This window comes from Molothrus ater, chromosome 17, assembly GCF_012460135.2.
Source record: "Molothrus ater isolate BHLD 08-10-18 breed brown headed cowbird chromosome 17, BPBGC_Mater_1.1, whole genome shotgun sequence".
Lineage (NCBI taxonomy): Eukaryota > Metazoa > Chordata > Aves > Passeriformes > Icteridae > Molothrus > Molothrus ater.
In genome coordinates this window covers 7,429,829-7,445,263 of record NC_050494.2, presented here as the reverse complement: position 1 = coordinate 7,445,263, position 15,435 = coordinate 7,429,829, and the positions used below count along the sequence as shown (strand labels likewise).

Below are 15,435 nucleotides of genomic sequence, written 5' to 3'. Positions count from 1 at the left end.
TGTCCCGCTTCGCGGGAGCTTTGTGGTGCTGGTACTGCGGCGTCACTTCCGGCACCCTCAGGGCTGCCCGGCCTGGCCCCAGCACAGCCCCGGCCTCGGGCCCGGGTGGGACCCCCCGGCACCGGGCAGGGCCCGCGGCCCCCGGTCCCCGGGCATGGCCGTTTTCGACACCCCGCAGGCGGCGTTCGGGGCGCTGCGCCCCGTCTGCGTGCAGCTGACGCGGGCGCAGACGGTGGAGAACGTGCGGCTGCTGCAGGCGCACCTGGCCGGGGTGAGCGGCGCGGCCCTGCAGGAGCTGCAGGAGTACGTGCTGTTCCCGCTGCGCTTCGCGCTGCGGCTGCCGGGGCCCAAGCAGGAGCGGCTGGTGCAGAGCCTGGTGCAGTGCATCTCCTCCGTGCTTGCCGCTACGTGCGTGAAGAAGCAGGAGCTGCTGCAGGAGCTCTTCTCTGAGCTCTGTACCTGCCTCGCTCCCCCTCCCAGCTCGGGCAAAGCCGCCCCGCTGTCCGAGGAGCTGAAGCTGGCTGTGATCCAGGCACTCCACACCCTGATGCATTCGGCTTATGGGGATGTTATCTTGTCTCTGTACCAACCTTCCACCCTTCCGCTCTTAGGATTTGCTGTGTCTTTGCTTCTGACCCTTGCAGAGCAAGAAAAAGCAAAGCAAATCAAGATCTCTGCTTTGGAGTGCTTGCAGGTCCTGGTTCTGCAGTGTGACTGCCAGGAGCACCGACATCTGGATGAAGATGAGGCACAGCAATGTGGGGATTTGTTTGCTTCTTTTCTGCCTGGGATTTCTATTACTCTGTCTCGAGTTATTGCTGGAGACATCAAACAAGGTCACAAAACCACCGTTTCTGCCATTAGACTCTTTTATCTGATTGTTGGCTTGGTCATGGCTGACAAACAGCTAGCCAGAATCCCAAAGAGTAAGGAAAAACTGCTAGTGGAACACAGCAGAATATCAGAACTAATGATTCACAGAGGACCTGACTGGACTAAAAGTACTGCTGAAAAACTCTCTCTTCTCTTGTGTAAGGTGGTTGAATCTTCTTCAGTTCACCCCCACTGGAAGGTGAGATTGGAGCTGGTGGAGCTGGTGCACCACTTACTGAGGAACTGCAGTCAGTCACTGGTGGACTCATTCAGTCACCTCTTAAAGGCCTTGGTTGGGCTAGTTAATGATGAAAACAGTGAAGTCCAGAGCAGGTGTAACAAAGTTCTGCAAGGGATTGCAGAGCAGAGGATTGTGGCACAGAGCAGGGCTCTTGCTGATGTCCTCTCTGAGAACCTCCATTCCCTTGCCACAGCCCTTCCCCGCCTGATGAACTCTCAGGATGATATGGGCAAGGTTTCCACACTGAGCTTATTGCTGGGCTACCTGAAGCTGCTGGGCCCCAAGATTAACATTGTCCTCAACTCCGTGTCCCACCTGCAGCGCCTGTCCAAGGCACTGGTGCAGGTTCTGGAGCTGGATGTGACAGATGTGAAGATAGTGGAGGCCCGGCGCTCTGGGCCACCGGGCCCCTTGCAGCAGGGTGTGCAGAAGGGCAGGTGCCAGAAGAAATATTTCCGCTTCTTCACGGAGGAGAAGGTTTTCCAGCTCCTTCAGCAAGTGTGTCGTGTTCTTGGCTACTATGGGAACCTCTACCTGCTTGTGGATCACTTCATGGGGCTGTACAGTGAGTCTGGCCTGTACCGAAAGCAGGCAGCCATGATCCTCAATGAGCTGCTCACAGGAGCTGCCGGGGTGGGAGTGGATTTCCTGCAGGAGAGGGAAGTTCCACTGAGTGTGGATGATCTCAAAAGGTCCATAACGTGCATTCTGGATGAGTACATGGACCAGGCAAACTGGTATTTGGTCACTAGCATTGACACAGAGGAAAGCAGCCCTGAGCAGTCAGTGCAGCACCTGGGACTCGCTGTCCGTGCAGGAGGGACATCCAGCAGCGTTCTCCATCTGTCCCCAGAGCCCCCAGTCACAACCCGCACCATGAACAGCAACATCTGGCAGATCTGCATCCAGCTGGAGGGCGTTGGCTGCTTTGCTGCTGTCCTCGGGAAGGAGTTCCGGCTGCTGCTGCTGTCAGCTCTCTACCCTGTGCTGGAGAAGGCTGGTGACAGGACTCTGCTCATCAGTGAGACAGCACTGGGGACCCTGGCAGACATATGTGAGGCCTGTGGTTACGACTCAGTGCGGTGTTTGATCAATGAGAACTCTGACTATCTGGTGAACGGGATTTCCCTGAATCTGCGCCAGCTGGCCTGTCAGCCACGTGCATCCCAGGTCCTGGACACGATGCTGAGGCATTCAGATGCCAGCTTGCTGCCACTGATAGAAGATGTTATCCAAGATGTCCTGTCTGCACTAGATCAGACTTACAATAGCCAGGCTTCCACCTTCCTCAGGGTCCTCCACTCAGTCATGACTGCTCTAGGTACCAAAATGATATTTACTTTGTGTAATTCAGCCTTGCTGTCACTAAGGGTACTAAAGGTCTTGGACCTTTCCACTTGCTATGGGAGGTTCCAGGTAGCCAAGGCGCTGCAGTGTGATGGCAACTGTGCTTTGCTTGCTGGGGCAGCACTCAAGCAAAGATCACCAGTAGCTTTCCTTCTCCAGTTTGCCTGGCCTGCAGCCTTTCACAGGAACACAGCCTTTAGTGGCTGAGAAAGGATGGGTTCACTGCTCCCATGAACATTCTGTAGGACCACATGGCATGTATTTCTTTTTATTTTTACCATGTATTCCTTTTTAACTTTCCTGTACTATCAAGGAGGTGACTGGGATGTGACAGCAGGTGCCTGAGTCAGGTGCAATCCCATGAGGTGTGAGAACCATCTCATCTCTCATGGAATCCATGGCACCTTGCTGACTTGCAGGAGGGGATCGTGGTTGCCCAGTGACATGTCAGTTCCTTTTTTGCAGTGCAGTGGTTTGGAATGCCCAGCGCTCAGGAGCACCAGCAGAGGCAGACTGACAAGGGCCAGAGCAGGGCTCGGTCCCAGGGACAGCAGGAGGTGGCATTGACAAGTCAAGAAGTGGAACGATTCTTCCTTGACTACATCAGCCAGAAGAAGATTGCAGAGGGGGATCTTCCTGACCTGGAGGAGGAAGAGGAGGCAGGTCAGTGCTGTGTGTGGCTGGAGATGAGTATGGTCAGCTTGCAGAGAGACTCTGACCTCTGAGGTGTCCTTTTGTCACATGGGGGCCTTGGGACCAGGCTGACAGTGTCAGGTCGTCTTTGGGCTGTCCTTGCTTCATGTAAAGTGCTGTTGGGTGTTCTCACTTTGTTCTCTTTGAGTGGGGGAGCCAAATGTTTACAGATCAAGACTTCTCTAGCTCTGAGACACAAGCACACTCTTTTTTTTCTTCCCTTGTAACAGTTCATTTTGGTTCAGGACCTGAAGTTTCCTTTTTCCAGGATCCTATGTGGTTTCCTTGTGTTCCCTTGGGAACCTCTGTACTGTTTTCTCCTGGCTAATGATGCCACTGCTCCCTTCTCACTTGGCCATGGCAGGCACTGCAGACATTCATGTAGGAAACTTTTTAGTCTTCACTGGACTGTGCTGCAATCCTGACCTTTAAATACTTCATCTTTAAATACCCAGGCTTTTCATTTTTAATAAAAATCAATGGGAAATAAGTCCACGGTGAGAAGAGACTGCAAATGTCAGACCAGCTGCATTGTCCCGTAAAGAAAGCGAATGTTCCCTGGCCCCACACTCGCAACTGCACCTGACACTAACTCACAGAACTCATAGGCTTAACTATATTTAAGCACATTAAAAAATGCCAAAGGCCTTACTCAGGAATTTGCAGTCGTTGTGGGTGGGTGATCTGTGATCTCCCAGAGCTCCCAAGTCTTTTTCATGGCTTCAGTAATGGTTTTGTCTTCCAGATGAGGTTCCCCTCGCTAAGCCAGAGCCCAACTCTGACACAGAAGGAGAGGCTCCAATGCCAAGCCACGCTCAGCTGGCCAAGGATGTGATGGAGAGGTGCATCCACTTGCTGTCTGACGGGAGCCTCCGAGTGCGGCTGAAGGTCGGTAATCGCCGGCTCCGAGGGGACAGATGGTGCCCACGAAGGGGCTGGTAGCTCGTCAGCGTGTGTGCCATGCACGTTGGGCTCCCTGCCATCCCCAGGTTTGTGCTGCCATATGCTCCAGCAGGACAGATCCTCCAAACCTGGCAAGAGAAAGGGAGATAGTTTTTTGGGAGTGCTCTGGATTAGGAATGGCAGCCAGGCGGAACAGAATCTTAAGAGTGGCTTTGTATTGGACACTTTCCCTTGATGCTCATGACAGTTAAGTCTTGTGCTTTGTCCTTTGGAGGAGGGAGCAGAAGCATCTTTCTCCCATCTGTGCCTCCCATCCCCCTTCCTCAGGCTGCAGTGCACAGGCTGATGAATGTTTTTGAAGTAGCTGGGGTGATGATAAGCAGGGCTAAAAGCCTGGCTTTTTTCTAATTATGAAAACCCTTTGAAGGTGGCCTCCTTTTAAAGTGCAAAGTGAGACAGAAAAATGAGGCATAACCTAGATTCTCATCCCAGCAGCCCCAGCTCTGCCAGGTGATCCTGCTGCCACAGCCGCAGTGGGGTCTGAGTGGGATCGGGGCAGGAATCCTGCCCTGCTCCCAGCCCAACTCTGTGCCCAGCACAGGTTGTGTCACTGCAGTGCTTGTCCCTTTCCAAGCAGGCCTGATTTCTAGCACTGTTCACTTGTCCCCGTTCCTGCTGCGGTAAAACCGCACCCTTTGCTGTTCAACCCCTCCTCCCAGCTTGCTGCTGTGATGCTGGGATCCACCTGAATGCCTGGCACTGCAGCACTCAGAGTCTGTTCCCTCCCCTCCTGCCCAGGTCCTGGACGTGCTGGAGCTCTGTGTAACCATGCTGCATCCTCATGGAAACCATCTGCTTCCCATGGCTCACCGTGTCTGGCCAGCTCTCGTCACCCGGCTGATTAACGACGACCCTCTGGCAGTGCTCAGAGCCTTCAAGGTATGGCAGTGACTGCCAGCAGCATTTCCAGCTGGGGCTTGGGCTCAGGAAGTGGCTCAGGCAGTGCTGCAGCTCAGGAGAGAGCACCAAGCTCCTGCAGTGATGTTTAAATGTGGTTTGGAGCATAGGGTCACCGTGCTCTGCTGTGGGTGGGTTTGTGCCACTCTCACTGCAGCTTGTCCACAGATAAAGCCTTGATGCTGTTCCTGGGGGAAGCAGAAATGTTGGTGGTTATTGCAGGGATGAGAAAAACAGCTCTACAGCCTCAGCAGATGTTAGGGGCACCATACAGTGCAGCTTGGCCTTGCTGGAGACCCAGTCCCAGCATCCTCTTTGGAAGTCTCGGATTGAAGATAGAGGAACATTTCATGATTGAAGCATTGGCAAGATAGAAGAGAGGTAGACCCTATAATGATATTATTAAAGAGCTCCTGACCTTGTCAGCTGGCTCCTTTCTCCTCCTGACTCACAGGCTGGCCAGTAAAGCATGTTTCCAGAGGTTGCCAGCCCCAGCATTGCAGAGGAATTTGTCTGCTGGGCAGAGTGAGATTCATTTTAGAATCCTTCAGTGTGAATAAAGAAAGTTTTGATTCCTGAAATTCCAGAAGCCATGCACTACAGTCTCAGAATAGCCATACCTGTCATGTGCCTGCCCTAAAAGGAGGTAGAGATTGCTGTACAAAAACTAAATAAACTCCTGAAAAGTTCAAGTTATCATTACCATTTGCACCCAGCTTGGGTTTTGCTGTATGAATTCCCCCCAAAGTGTCTTCCTGCCTTAATTCCAGAACCAGAAGTGTCATATAAGTGTAAAGCAAACACAACATAACCAGCATCTCATAACCACACAGAGAGCATGAGCTCAGTGAAGCTCCAGAAGAGAGATCAGTGTTCTGGACACATGGATCCCCCTTTGTTTTTAATGCATTTAGGGCCATTCTCTGCCCACTTTGAGTTTGATCTGTGCAGACACCAGTAGTGCTGGGTGCCCTTTTCTGTGGCCACTTGGCCTTTCTGCTTGCTGACGTGTTTGGAAGGATGGGTTGTCTGCACCACAGAAGAGATTTAAGGATATAATCATATTTAATGGCATTTTCCATCAGAGAATCCTCCACTAATTCTGAGTAAGAATGCAGAGCTGCTCTTACCTTTGCTGTGCTAATGAGGGAAGGGCAGCCCAGGAGGCCAGCCAGGTGACACTGCAGAGCTCAATCAGCCTCTCAAACATTCACCTTCTGCTCATTATGGGGAAACTGGGGCAGGTGTGGTCACAGTGCTCTTCCCTGCAAAAACAATTCTCCAGGAGAGTGAATGTCTGAATCCCCCAGGCTGGTGTGGATCACTGAGCTCCTCCCAGGCCTGTGTGTGCACCATCTCCTGTAACTGATGTCTCTCTTAGGTGCTGTGTACCCTGGGTCAAACGTGTGGGGACTTCCTGAGGCAGAGGTTCTCCAAAGATGTCCTGCCCAAGCTGACCAGCTCCCTCCTCAGCCAGGCCCCAGTGAGTGCCAGAGCTGGGCCTGTGTACAGCCACACCCTGGCCTTCAAGCTGCAGCTGGCTGTGCTGCAGGGCCTGGGCTCTCTCTGTGAGAAGCTGGACATGGGTGAGTACCAGAGGAAGCACAGGCTGTATGGATCTCTGCTAGACTGTGTCTCCTCTCAGTTTGCTACTTCTCCTCCTGCTGCCCAGAATTGATTTCCTGATCTTCTCTAGCCTGAATCTGTTCTCTTTGGGAGCTCTGTAAAGAGGTGCTGGGCAGCTTTCTCCCCAGGAGACAAATGGGAGAGAAGGTTCCCACCACATGCAAAATGTGACTGCTCATCCCACTTGTGGGTGAGGAGAGGGTACAGAACGGAGACCCTGCATTGCTGTTGGGCCACACTTTGTTCTTACTGGACAAACTGGAACCCAGATAAGGCTTCTGGCAGGCTTCACTGGTTCTATTGTGGGCTTATCTCTGGGGGACCCTTTAAATCCAGCACATCACAGTCTTCTGTTGAATGAAACTCTGAAATTCTCCCCAAGTGAAATTTCTGGAACTGGCTTTGATGAGGGAGAAGGTTTGCTGGCTAGTTGCTCTTTTCCTCTCAGTGCCCTTGATTGCTTTCCTGGCTTTGCAGCAAGATGCTTAAAAGGCAAGGTCAGAAGAGCTCTGGGTCAGACAGCTCAAAGGCTCTGAAGCCTCTGTTGCCAATTTGGAGCTGATTCCATTAGGCAGCAGCTGCTGAGGAGGTCACCTCCTACCCTTCTTTCCTGTTCCATTTCTGCAGGCGAGAGTGACCTGAATAAAGTGGCAGATGCCTGCCTGATTTACCTCAGTGCCAAGCAACCTGTGAAACTGCAAGAAGCTGCCCAGAGGTAATGTCTCTTAAATGCAGGTGTGTTGGGTGTACAAACAGTGGGGGACAGAGGGAGCATGGTGATCCCAGTCCTTTTGCACCTTTCCTGTTCCACCTTCCAGCACGGTCACATTACAGGTGACCTTGCAGTGCATTTGGGGGTAGAGGGGAAGATGTGCTTCTTGCTTTTTCCTAACCAAATACTTGAGGCTTTTAGCCCACTGGTGGCATCAAAGTGCAGAGGTAAGACAGCTATGGAAGAGGATGTGCCAGGCATTCCCTTGTATTTTATCACTTAATACCTTCTGCAGGCTGGGGGATCTACTTCTGTTATCCTTCCATTTTCCCTGGGCTCCAACCCAGGCTCTGCCAGGTGGACCAGAGTTTGTTTGGGAAGCTGTCAGTCTTGGCACCAGCGTTGCTCTTGAGGGGGCTGGGAGAGTCTAAAAGAGCAAAGACAGTGTAGGTGAACACACTCCAGCTCTAGGAAGTGTTGACAGACATACTTTGCTGCTTGGTGTACAAAATCCAGCTCAGCATGTTCTGCTGTCAGGATAAGAAATCACTGTTGTCATATGTTGTCACCTGGAACCAAAGCTGGGAATTTCAGGAGACGAAACGAGTCCAGGTACAGAACACGGGACATAAATCAGCAAGCCCCTCTGCTGAAGGACGGGGGTGAAAACCAGCCAGCCCCCTTCCTGTGTGGCCAGCCCTGCCCTCCCCCGAGGGGAGGGGAAAGCAGCAGGCTCTGCGGTTTCGGATTTCCAGGGCAGGCTGCTGGAAAGGGAAGCAAGGGAAGTGCAGCCCATCCGTTCCCTTTGACAAAGCCCAGGCTCCCGGGGGTGCAGGGTGTGAAGGGCTTTGTGCGGCTGGGCAGCAGTTCAGAGGCTCAGCTCTCCCGAGCTGGAGCATTCCTTTGTTTGTATCTCTGCACGGAAGGGGAGCAGGTTTATTTTTACCTTGGAGGCTTTCACAGCAGCACAGCAGGCTCCAGCAGCATTTGTTCTGCAGAGGGGCTCTATGCTGTGGGAGTGCATCCCCTTACTGCAATAATGCCTCAGTCTGTGCAAGCAATGCTGGATGAAAAGCAGAACACCAGGGTTTATCTAGATATTTGGAATCTGAAGCTTTTAAATCATTAACCAAGCAGCTTGAGAAGCTGTGCAATTTCCCCCCAACAGCAGGGGTGGGGGAATATGAAATGAGCCCTGTTGGAAGCTGTATGCTGAAGTGAGCTCACTTGTTAGAGCAAAAGGGCAGCAAAGTTCAGGGCAAGTAACATTTTTCTCTTGTGTGTTACTTTTATTAGATTTTAAGGGGAAAATGCCATATGTTTTGCTCCTCCCCCCATGCTTTTGACGCACCGTACATCACATATGTGAACCAAGCTGCTCATAAAAGCCCTTGCTGTCTCCTGTTTAACTCCATTGACCAGACACATGTATGCACTGAGGCATGCATCATGCCTGGCCTGACACTACAGACATGGCAGCATTCGGAGGTTTCTTTTGGGTTTAATTTTTTCAGTTTAGCCCTGTGTGATCCCTGGTCTTGAAGCCTGAATGTACCAGAGTTCATTGTATCACACTCACTTTAACTGTATTTCCCTGATATGAGGTTTCAGCCTGGAAAAGTCAAAATTAGTTTGGACCATAATAATCAGCTCCTCTATCAGGATAAGAATCACTTCTCAGCCATTCTTCCATTTCTGTTCTCCAGCTGCTGAACCACCACATTCCTCCAAGTTCTGGCTCTTCTTGCTCTCCGTGTGCCTGAAAGTAATCCTGCAAACTGACACAGGCTGTCACACATAAGGGCCTTTCCATCTAAGCAAGGGCAGTGTTATCAGCCTGATACATGAGAAATTCTGCATTTTAAATGCTTCTAAAAACAGATAGACCAGAACTAATCTTAGCCCCAGTCTGAGCGCCAGCGTACGTCACATAACTCAGCTTTATCACTGCAGAAATCATAGGAGGTAAAAGGATGTTTGGAATCAGCTTGCCATGGTGATTTATACTAACTGGCCTTTGCTCAGCTCTTAGGGTTCTTATTCAACTGATGGGTTGTGACCTGTCAAGAGCAAGGTCAGGACTTGCAAAGTCAGCTGTAGCTCCAAAAATCATACACTGACTGTGTGAGGATTCTGTAGGCATGCAGAGGGCTGAGCAGGAAGTTTTGGCCAAGGTGCTTGAGCCACACAAAAAAAAAAAAAAAAAGGAAAAAGGGAGTTTGGCTATCATCCAGGGATGTTATCATGCCCCAAGGAGTCTGATTAATCCCATTTATGGGACCCTGTAGCTTTATTAGATGAAGCAGTGGGAGTAAGTGATTTTTGTAACTGCAGTTTCATGCAATACTCAACAGGCAAAAATAGATGCTGGGAAAAAAAGAACTCCATCACCTCTGAGGAAGAGAAAATGGGACAATAACAATAGGTTTTACTAGAAGATGACTGCTGAGAGTATTCCAGGAGAGTATTATCCAAAGCTTTTTAAAAAACCAAACAACAAAAAAAAAAACCCAAATGCAAAATCACCAAAGGGACCAAACCTACTGAAGAAGAGTTTGGGAATGGCAAGGAGCACTAGAAATGTCTTTGCCATCATTGAAGAAGATGAGCCTGTGCAAGGGTGGGGAAGTGCCCAGAAAGACTTGAGCAAGGAGGGGCGTGTGGGGCCCCACCTCTGGGAACAAGGCCAGGGGAGATGGTGGAAACTGAAAGTCACTGTATGTAAATACGAGCTTCTCGTCAATTTGTGAAGTTGCATCATCCCTGACAAGCTTTTCACTTCAGAGAATAAAACCTTGAAGGAAAAGAGATTAGGAAATTGTCACTGGCCCTTGTCAAAACTGACAAGTAGTTTTCTGTTCTTTCAGTTTGAAGTGACTGTTTTGAAATTTACTTAATTCCTACTAAATGTTTGCAGCCCATGACCTTTCAGTCAGCAGTCTGGATAGGAATGACTTTCTTTTTTTTCCCCTAAGATGCTGAAATAATTTCCTCAGTTCTTACCAAGGCCTGTGGTGGGCTGTATCCAGTTAAACAGCCAGCAGGGATGGAAAGCCAGGAAGCCTTGTCCTTCTGCCAGTCTGCTCACTGTGCCATGGCTTTGCTTGGAGTTTGGGCAAAGACAAGGCAATAGAATAGCCAAATTGCTCTATGCTAGTAGAAGAAATTTAGCACACTTGGGACAAATATGAGCTATTTGGGGAGCTTTTTTCATACCAAAGTTGATTATGGAGCTTACCTCTTCTGGTTTGCTTGTGGGGTTTGTTGGGTATTCATTGTCAGCTGTCACTCCCAGGCTGGATCGAAGCATGCCAGAACAGCCACCTGCTCAAGGCAAAATTCAATAAAGTGGTATTTAAGAAAAAATAAAAAAAAGAAAAAGGCAACAACAGAAAACAAACTTGGATTAACCCCAGGATTCTTTGCTATGGAAACAGGTTGCTTGGAAACTACCCCAGAGTTAGTTTGAAAATGTAAAAGTCAAGTTGTTCTTTAGGCTGCAGAGCACTCCAGGCTATCAGGGATAATAACAGCCCCAAACCATTATGGGCACCAGAGGCAGTGAGTGCTCCAGGGTCTGGATAATCTCTGAGGGTCGCTCTCCCTGGAGCAGCTGATTGGGAAGAGGTTGGAGAGCAGAGTGTCTGTGGCTGTGAGTGTAAGAGCTACAGCTGTGTGTGTGCTGGGGATCAGCAGCCTGCTGCACAATATCCCCTCTTCCCATGTTCACTTCACAGCAACTCATTGCCCTTGCCTGCTCCCATCCCAGCCATAAGGAGCAAGGATTATCTCTGCAGCTGCCCATTGAAAACTGGGTGGAAGCACTGGGAGTTGGTGTTTGCTGGCACACAGAGCTGAGGGCTCCTGCTGTCACAGCCAGGCTGAGGGCACGGGCAGGGCAGTGTCTGCAGAGCTGGAGCCAGGATGGCAGCAGGGAGAGCTCCATACCCTGCCCCTGCCAGCCCCTGCTTGGGCTGGCACTGAGTGGGCCAGTCCTCCCCTTCCAGTCAGCAGAGGTGCAGGAACAAAGCCAGGGGAGTGAGGAGTCCTGTGAGCTCACCTGCATCTGGCCAATCCACAGAAAAAGGTCGTGTTGCTGAGGCAGCTGTTGCCAAGCCCAGCTATCACTGTGGAGCACATTCCCACTGGTTCCTCTGGAGCAGGCAGATAGGCACTGCCAGCACCTTTGGGAGGGGACACTGCCAACAGCTTCAGTGGTGACTTCTCCCCTCTTGCTGTTCAGAGACCTGCACTGAGGGACAGGTGAGGTGTTCATGGCAGAGAGGCAAAAGCAACAGCTTTGGCTGTGCATGAGTAACGAGTCACATCCACAGGGTTATTGTGAAAAGGAGAGGGAGCTCTCTCCTACCTTCATCTCATTTCTGTGCTCTTTCACTTTACCCATGGCACTGCACTCCCTTTTCAGAGAGCTTCTCAAAGGGATTTCTCCTGCTTTACATTGGAAGCAACCTCACTTTAGGGATGAAAGCTCTTCCAAGAGAAATTTGGACAGCAATCAGATCTGGATTTTGTGTGGCTTTTTTAGCAAGTGATCTTTGCTTTTAGAGAGAGAGTTCAGTCCTGTTCTTCTTGGGGGAGCAGAGACAGACTTACTTGATTTCTCTTCCCATTACCTGAGCTGGCAGCTGTTCTCCTCACAGCTCCATGATTTCACTGAAAACTAGAGACCTGAAGATGCATGGCTGGGCTTTACTGGGGTCTTGGAAAACTGTACCATAGGTATGGTGAATGATGAGTGCCTTTGGTACTCACAGAGCACTCAGCACCATTCAGGAAGAGGCCTTGCAAATTCCAGTCTAATTTTGTTCATGGCACAGCCAGAGAGTTTAATACCAGTTAAGCCTTGTACACCTTCTGTGCTTTAAACCCTGACACAGACCTAGCTAAGCCCAAAGGCTGCTGCAGGGAGAACTGGCAGGAGGGGGTGCGTAAGTGTAGGTCACGCAAATCAGCATTTGCTCTTTCACTCCTTGAGCTTCCTGCTCTTCAGCAGCAGCTGTGTCCCAGCAGCTCACAGCTGGAGCCCTGTGTGAAGGGCATGCTGGAAAGGCAAATCCCATCTTACTGAGGTATGGAAATGCAAAGTGAAAACCATCAACACAGCAGTAAATCTGCAGAGGAAGTTGCGATTCCTCTTTTCCTTCATTGTGTTGTTAATGAAGATTGTGTTTGGTTTTCGTTTTAAATCCTGCTTTGTGAAAGGTGACAAAAATTTGGAGGCAGCTCATAAGGACTTGGGATGGTGGGAGATCTCACTCAAGCAAAAAGCCCTCAAATACAACATTTTGCTTCCCTTGGGGGAGCCTGGGCAGGTATCCCCAAATACTCTTGGGTTTGCCACCTCTGGAAAGGTAGAGAAGCCCAGATGGGTTAACTCCTTCACTCCTGAAAACCAGAGACGGTGGTGAATAACACAGACAGCTTCTCCCAAGGTCTCTGCAGGAGCTGTTGTCCAAAAGATCCCAGATATGCACAGCACATGCAGTCACCCACAGTCACCTCCCCAGCACGTGGGACAGGCAGGTTTGTGCTTGTGCCAGCAGCAGCTCCCACAGTGCCAGCACCAAGCCTGGGTCAGTCCTGCACCAGCTGCTTGTTTGATATCCATAAGTGACTGTGTGGTATCATAAATATTTTTCTCCCACGTGCCAGTAGCTGTGAGACACAGAGCTGCTTTTTTGGGCACAGGGGCCACTGCACTGCCCTCTGTAAAGAGCAGAATTTGTGCAGCTGCCAGAGGTTGCCAACAGCATCAAAGCTTTCCTTAGCTCTTAATAACCCCGTTGGGTGCCAACCACAAGGCTTTGTCCTTATTCTTCTTTCTTCTCTTCCTACTGTTCTCCATAGTGTTTTCCTGCACTTGATGCACGTGGACCCTGACAGCACCTGGCTGCTCCTGAGCGAGGAGTGCTGCCCCCCCTGCGAGCCTCCCCACGCCAGCCTGCAGCCCCTGAAGCTCGGCGGGATGGGGCGGCCGCGCAACGAGCTCACGGACAACGTGCTGCTCCTGCTCCAGAGGCTGCAGCAGCAGGAGGGCACAGCTCCCAGCACCTGCACACAGGAGGCGGCTCCTTCCTGACAGACCTGCACAGCAGCTGGCATGGGAAAGAGGAACCACCAGGATGGAGCTCACCTGGGAGAACACCATCGCTGAGGACCCAAATGGTTCAGGGGCAAAGGACGGGCTGCCCACTCTGGGGCACTGGCTGAGACACTGTCCCTGTGGCAGAGAGTTTATTTTTTGAAGGGTTGTTTGAGGATGAGGTCGGTACATGACCCCAGCTCCTCCTGACTTGTGCCTGGCCAGCACCATATGCAGAGAAAATGGCACATCTATTCCAAATTCTTCAGTATGAAGAGTGAGTTATCATCCAGAAATGACTTCCTAACCCTTCATCCTTGGGGGTGCCCCTTTAGCACCCCCCACCCCTCTCTGATCTCTTCACAGCTGTGATGATCCCTCCCCCCATTCTCAGCTGGACAGTGACTGACAACTCAAAGCAAAGCTTTTTCTGGCCTTTACCCTTCCCAGGAAGAGAATCTTGTTTGGGGTGCACTATAAACCTGTTCTCTTTAAAAGCAGTTAATCTCAGAAGTTAAAGTGCATTTCCAATAAATTCCTCACCTGTGTTACTATCAAGAACAGTGTGTCCTCTCAGAGGCAGCAGGGCTCCTCACAGCTGCAGTTTGCTGAGACCAGATGGAGGTGGCCAAACATGCTCTGTTCTCTTTCTCACTCTCTGTGAGGTTTTGTAGAGAATCAGCCAGCCCTGATTTACACCTGGGAGGGATTTACAACTTCTCCCATGCCCAGATCACGGTTCTCAGGCCATTTCTAACCCTCACCCCAAGGAGAAGTGGATGAAGTACCTGCCTGTGCCCCAGTACAGCCTCTGTGTCTGTCCGTGGTCAGGCAGTGCCAGTGGTGACAGGGCCTGTGAGCACTGTGGCACCCCAGCAGTGCCATGGTTTGTCAGGGTAGGGACAGCATGGTCCAGTGGGCAGAGGATGACTTGTCTTTGGGGTCAGCTCACTCCCCCTGCTGAGGGGCCTCTCCCCTGATCTCCAGCTCCCACATCCCCAGGCTCTTGCTGCAGAGATTGTCCCAGGCACAGCTTTGCTCAGCTGCTCCCGGATCCCTGAGCAGCTCCTGGGAGCAGGCTGCCTCCTGACACTGGGGGAACATCTATGCAAGTGAAGCAAAAGGGCAGATCCTGACTAAATTTGGAAGCAAGCTCAGAAATACAAAAACCAAAGCAATAAATAGATTGTGACATGGAGCAGGCTTTGTGCATCACTGTTGAGATCCTGGGTGAACATCCACAACAAGTCTCTGTTGATGGGCCCAAGGGCACTGCTTCTGCTGCCACATCCCTCAGCTGAAGTTACCTCCCCTTGTGTCCCTGGTTTTATTCAGGCTTTCCTCCTCTTTGCTTCTCCAGGGAAAACACAAGTCAGTGGCTTTTTATCCAGTAGGACAGGGCTGCAGGTCAGCTTTACTCTTTTTTTAATATCTGTTCAGTGCTTAACGCTGGTTGGGTTCTATACAAAGGAGCCTTCAGAGCTGCTCTGACAGGGCAGGCAGGGAGGTGAAATACTGTCTTTGGTTTCCAAGTGCCCTTGGGGCTGGTGCAGCTTCCTGGGTTGTTGTAGCACTTGACAAAACTCATCCATTAGGTGCAGATGCTGCATCCAGCCTCGCTCTGCTCCACTGTGCTGTGGTGGGGACTCCAAGGATCCACCCTGTCCGTGCCAAGGCTTGCCATCCTGCAGGCCAGGCATGGGATTCAAGGGCAGCATCGTCCCATCAGTGCCCAAGCACATCACCCAGGCAGGGCTCTGGCACAGCTGGCTGCACTGAGACACCCTCACCCAGAGCCTGTGATTCACAGTGCTGTCCAGAGACTTTCCCCACAGCCCCAGGCAGCAGGTGGGTGCTGGTGGCAGGAGAGGCTGTCCTGCCTGTCGGTCAGCTCCTCTCAGCTTCGTTATCGCCCTTGCTTTATTGGAGGCTGAGTAAATTGCTTTTGTCTGAGGCAGGATAATGGCTGGGAGAGGGACT

At 51.2% G+C, this 15,435-nt stretch overlaps 1 protein-coding gene across 1 annotated transcript; it reads left to right on the top strand.

The window, feature by feature from the left end:
• The first annotated feature begins 73 nt into the window (after positions 1-73).
• On the top strand, positions 74-14,653 carry TTI1 (TELO2 interacting protein 1). Its single transcript, XM_036395507.2, has 7 exons — positions 74-2,435; positions 2,927-3,124; positions 3,900-4,042; positions 4,856-4,996; positions 6,396-6,600; positions 7,268-7,355; positions 13,221-14,653. Exons 1-7 carry the CDS (start codon positions 155-157, stop codon positions 13,450-13,452), a joined length of 3,288 nt encoding a protein of 1,095 aa, XP_036251400.1. The 5' UTR covers positions 74-154; the 3' UTR covers positions 13,453-14,653.
• The last annotated feature ends 782 nt before the right edge of the window (positions 14,654-15,435 follow it).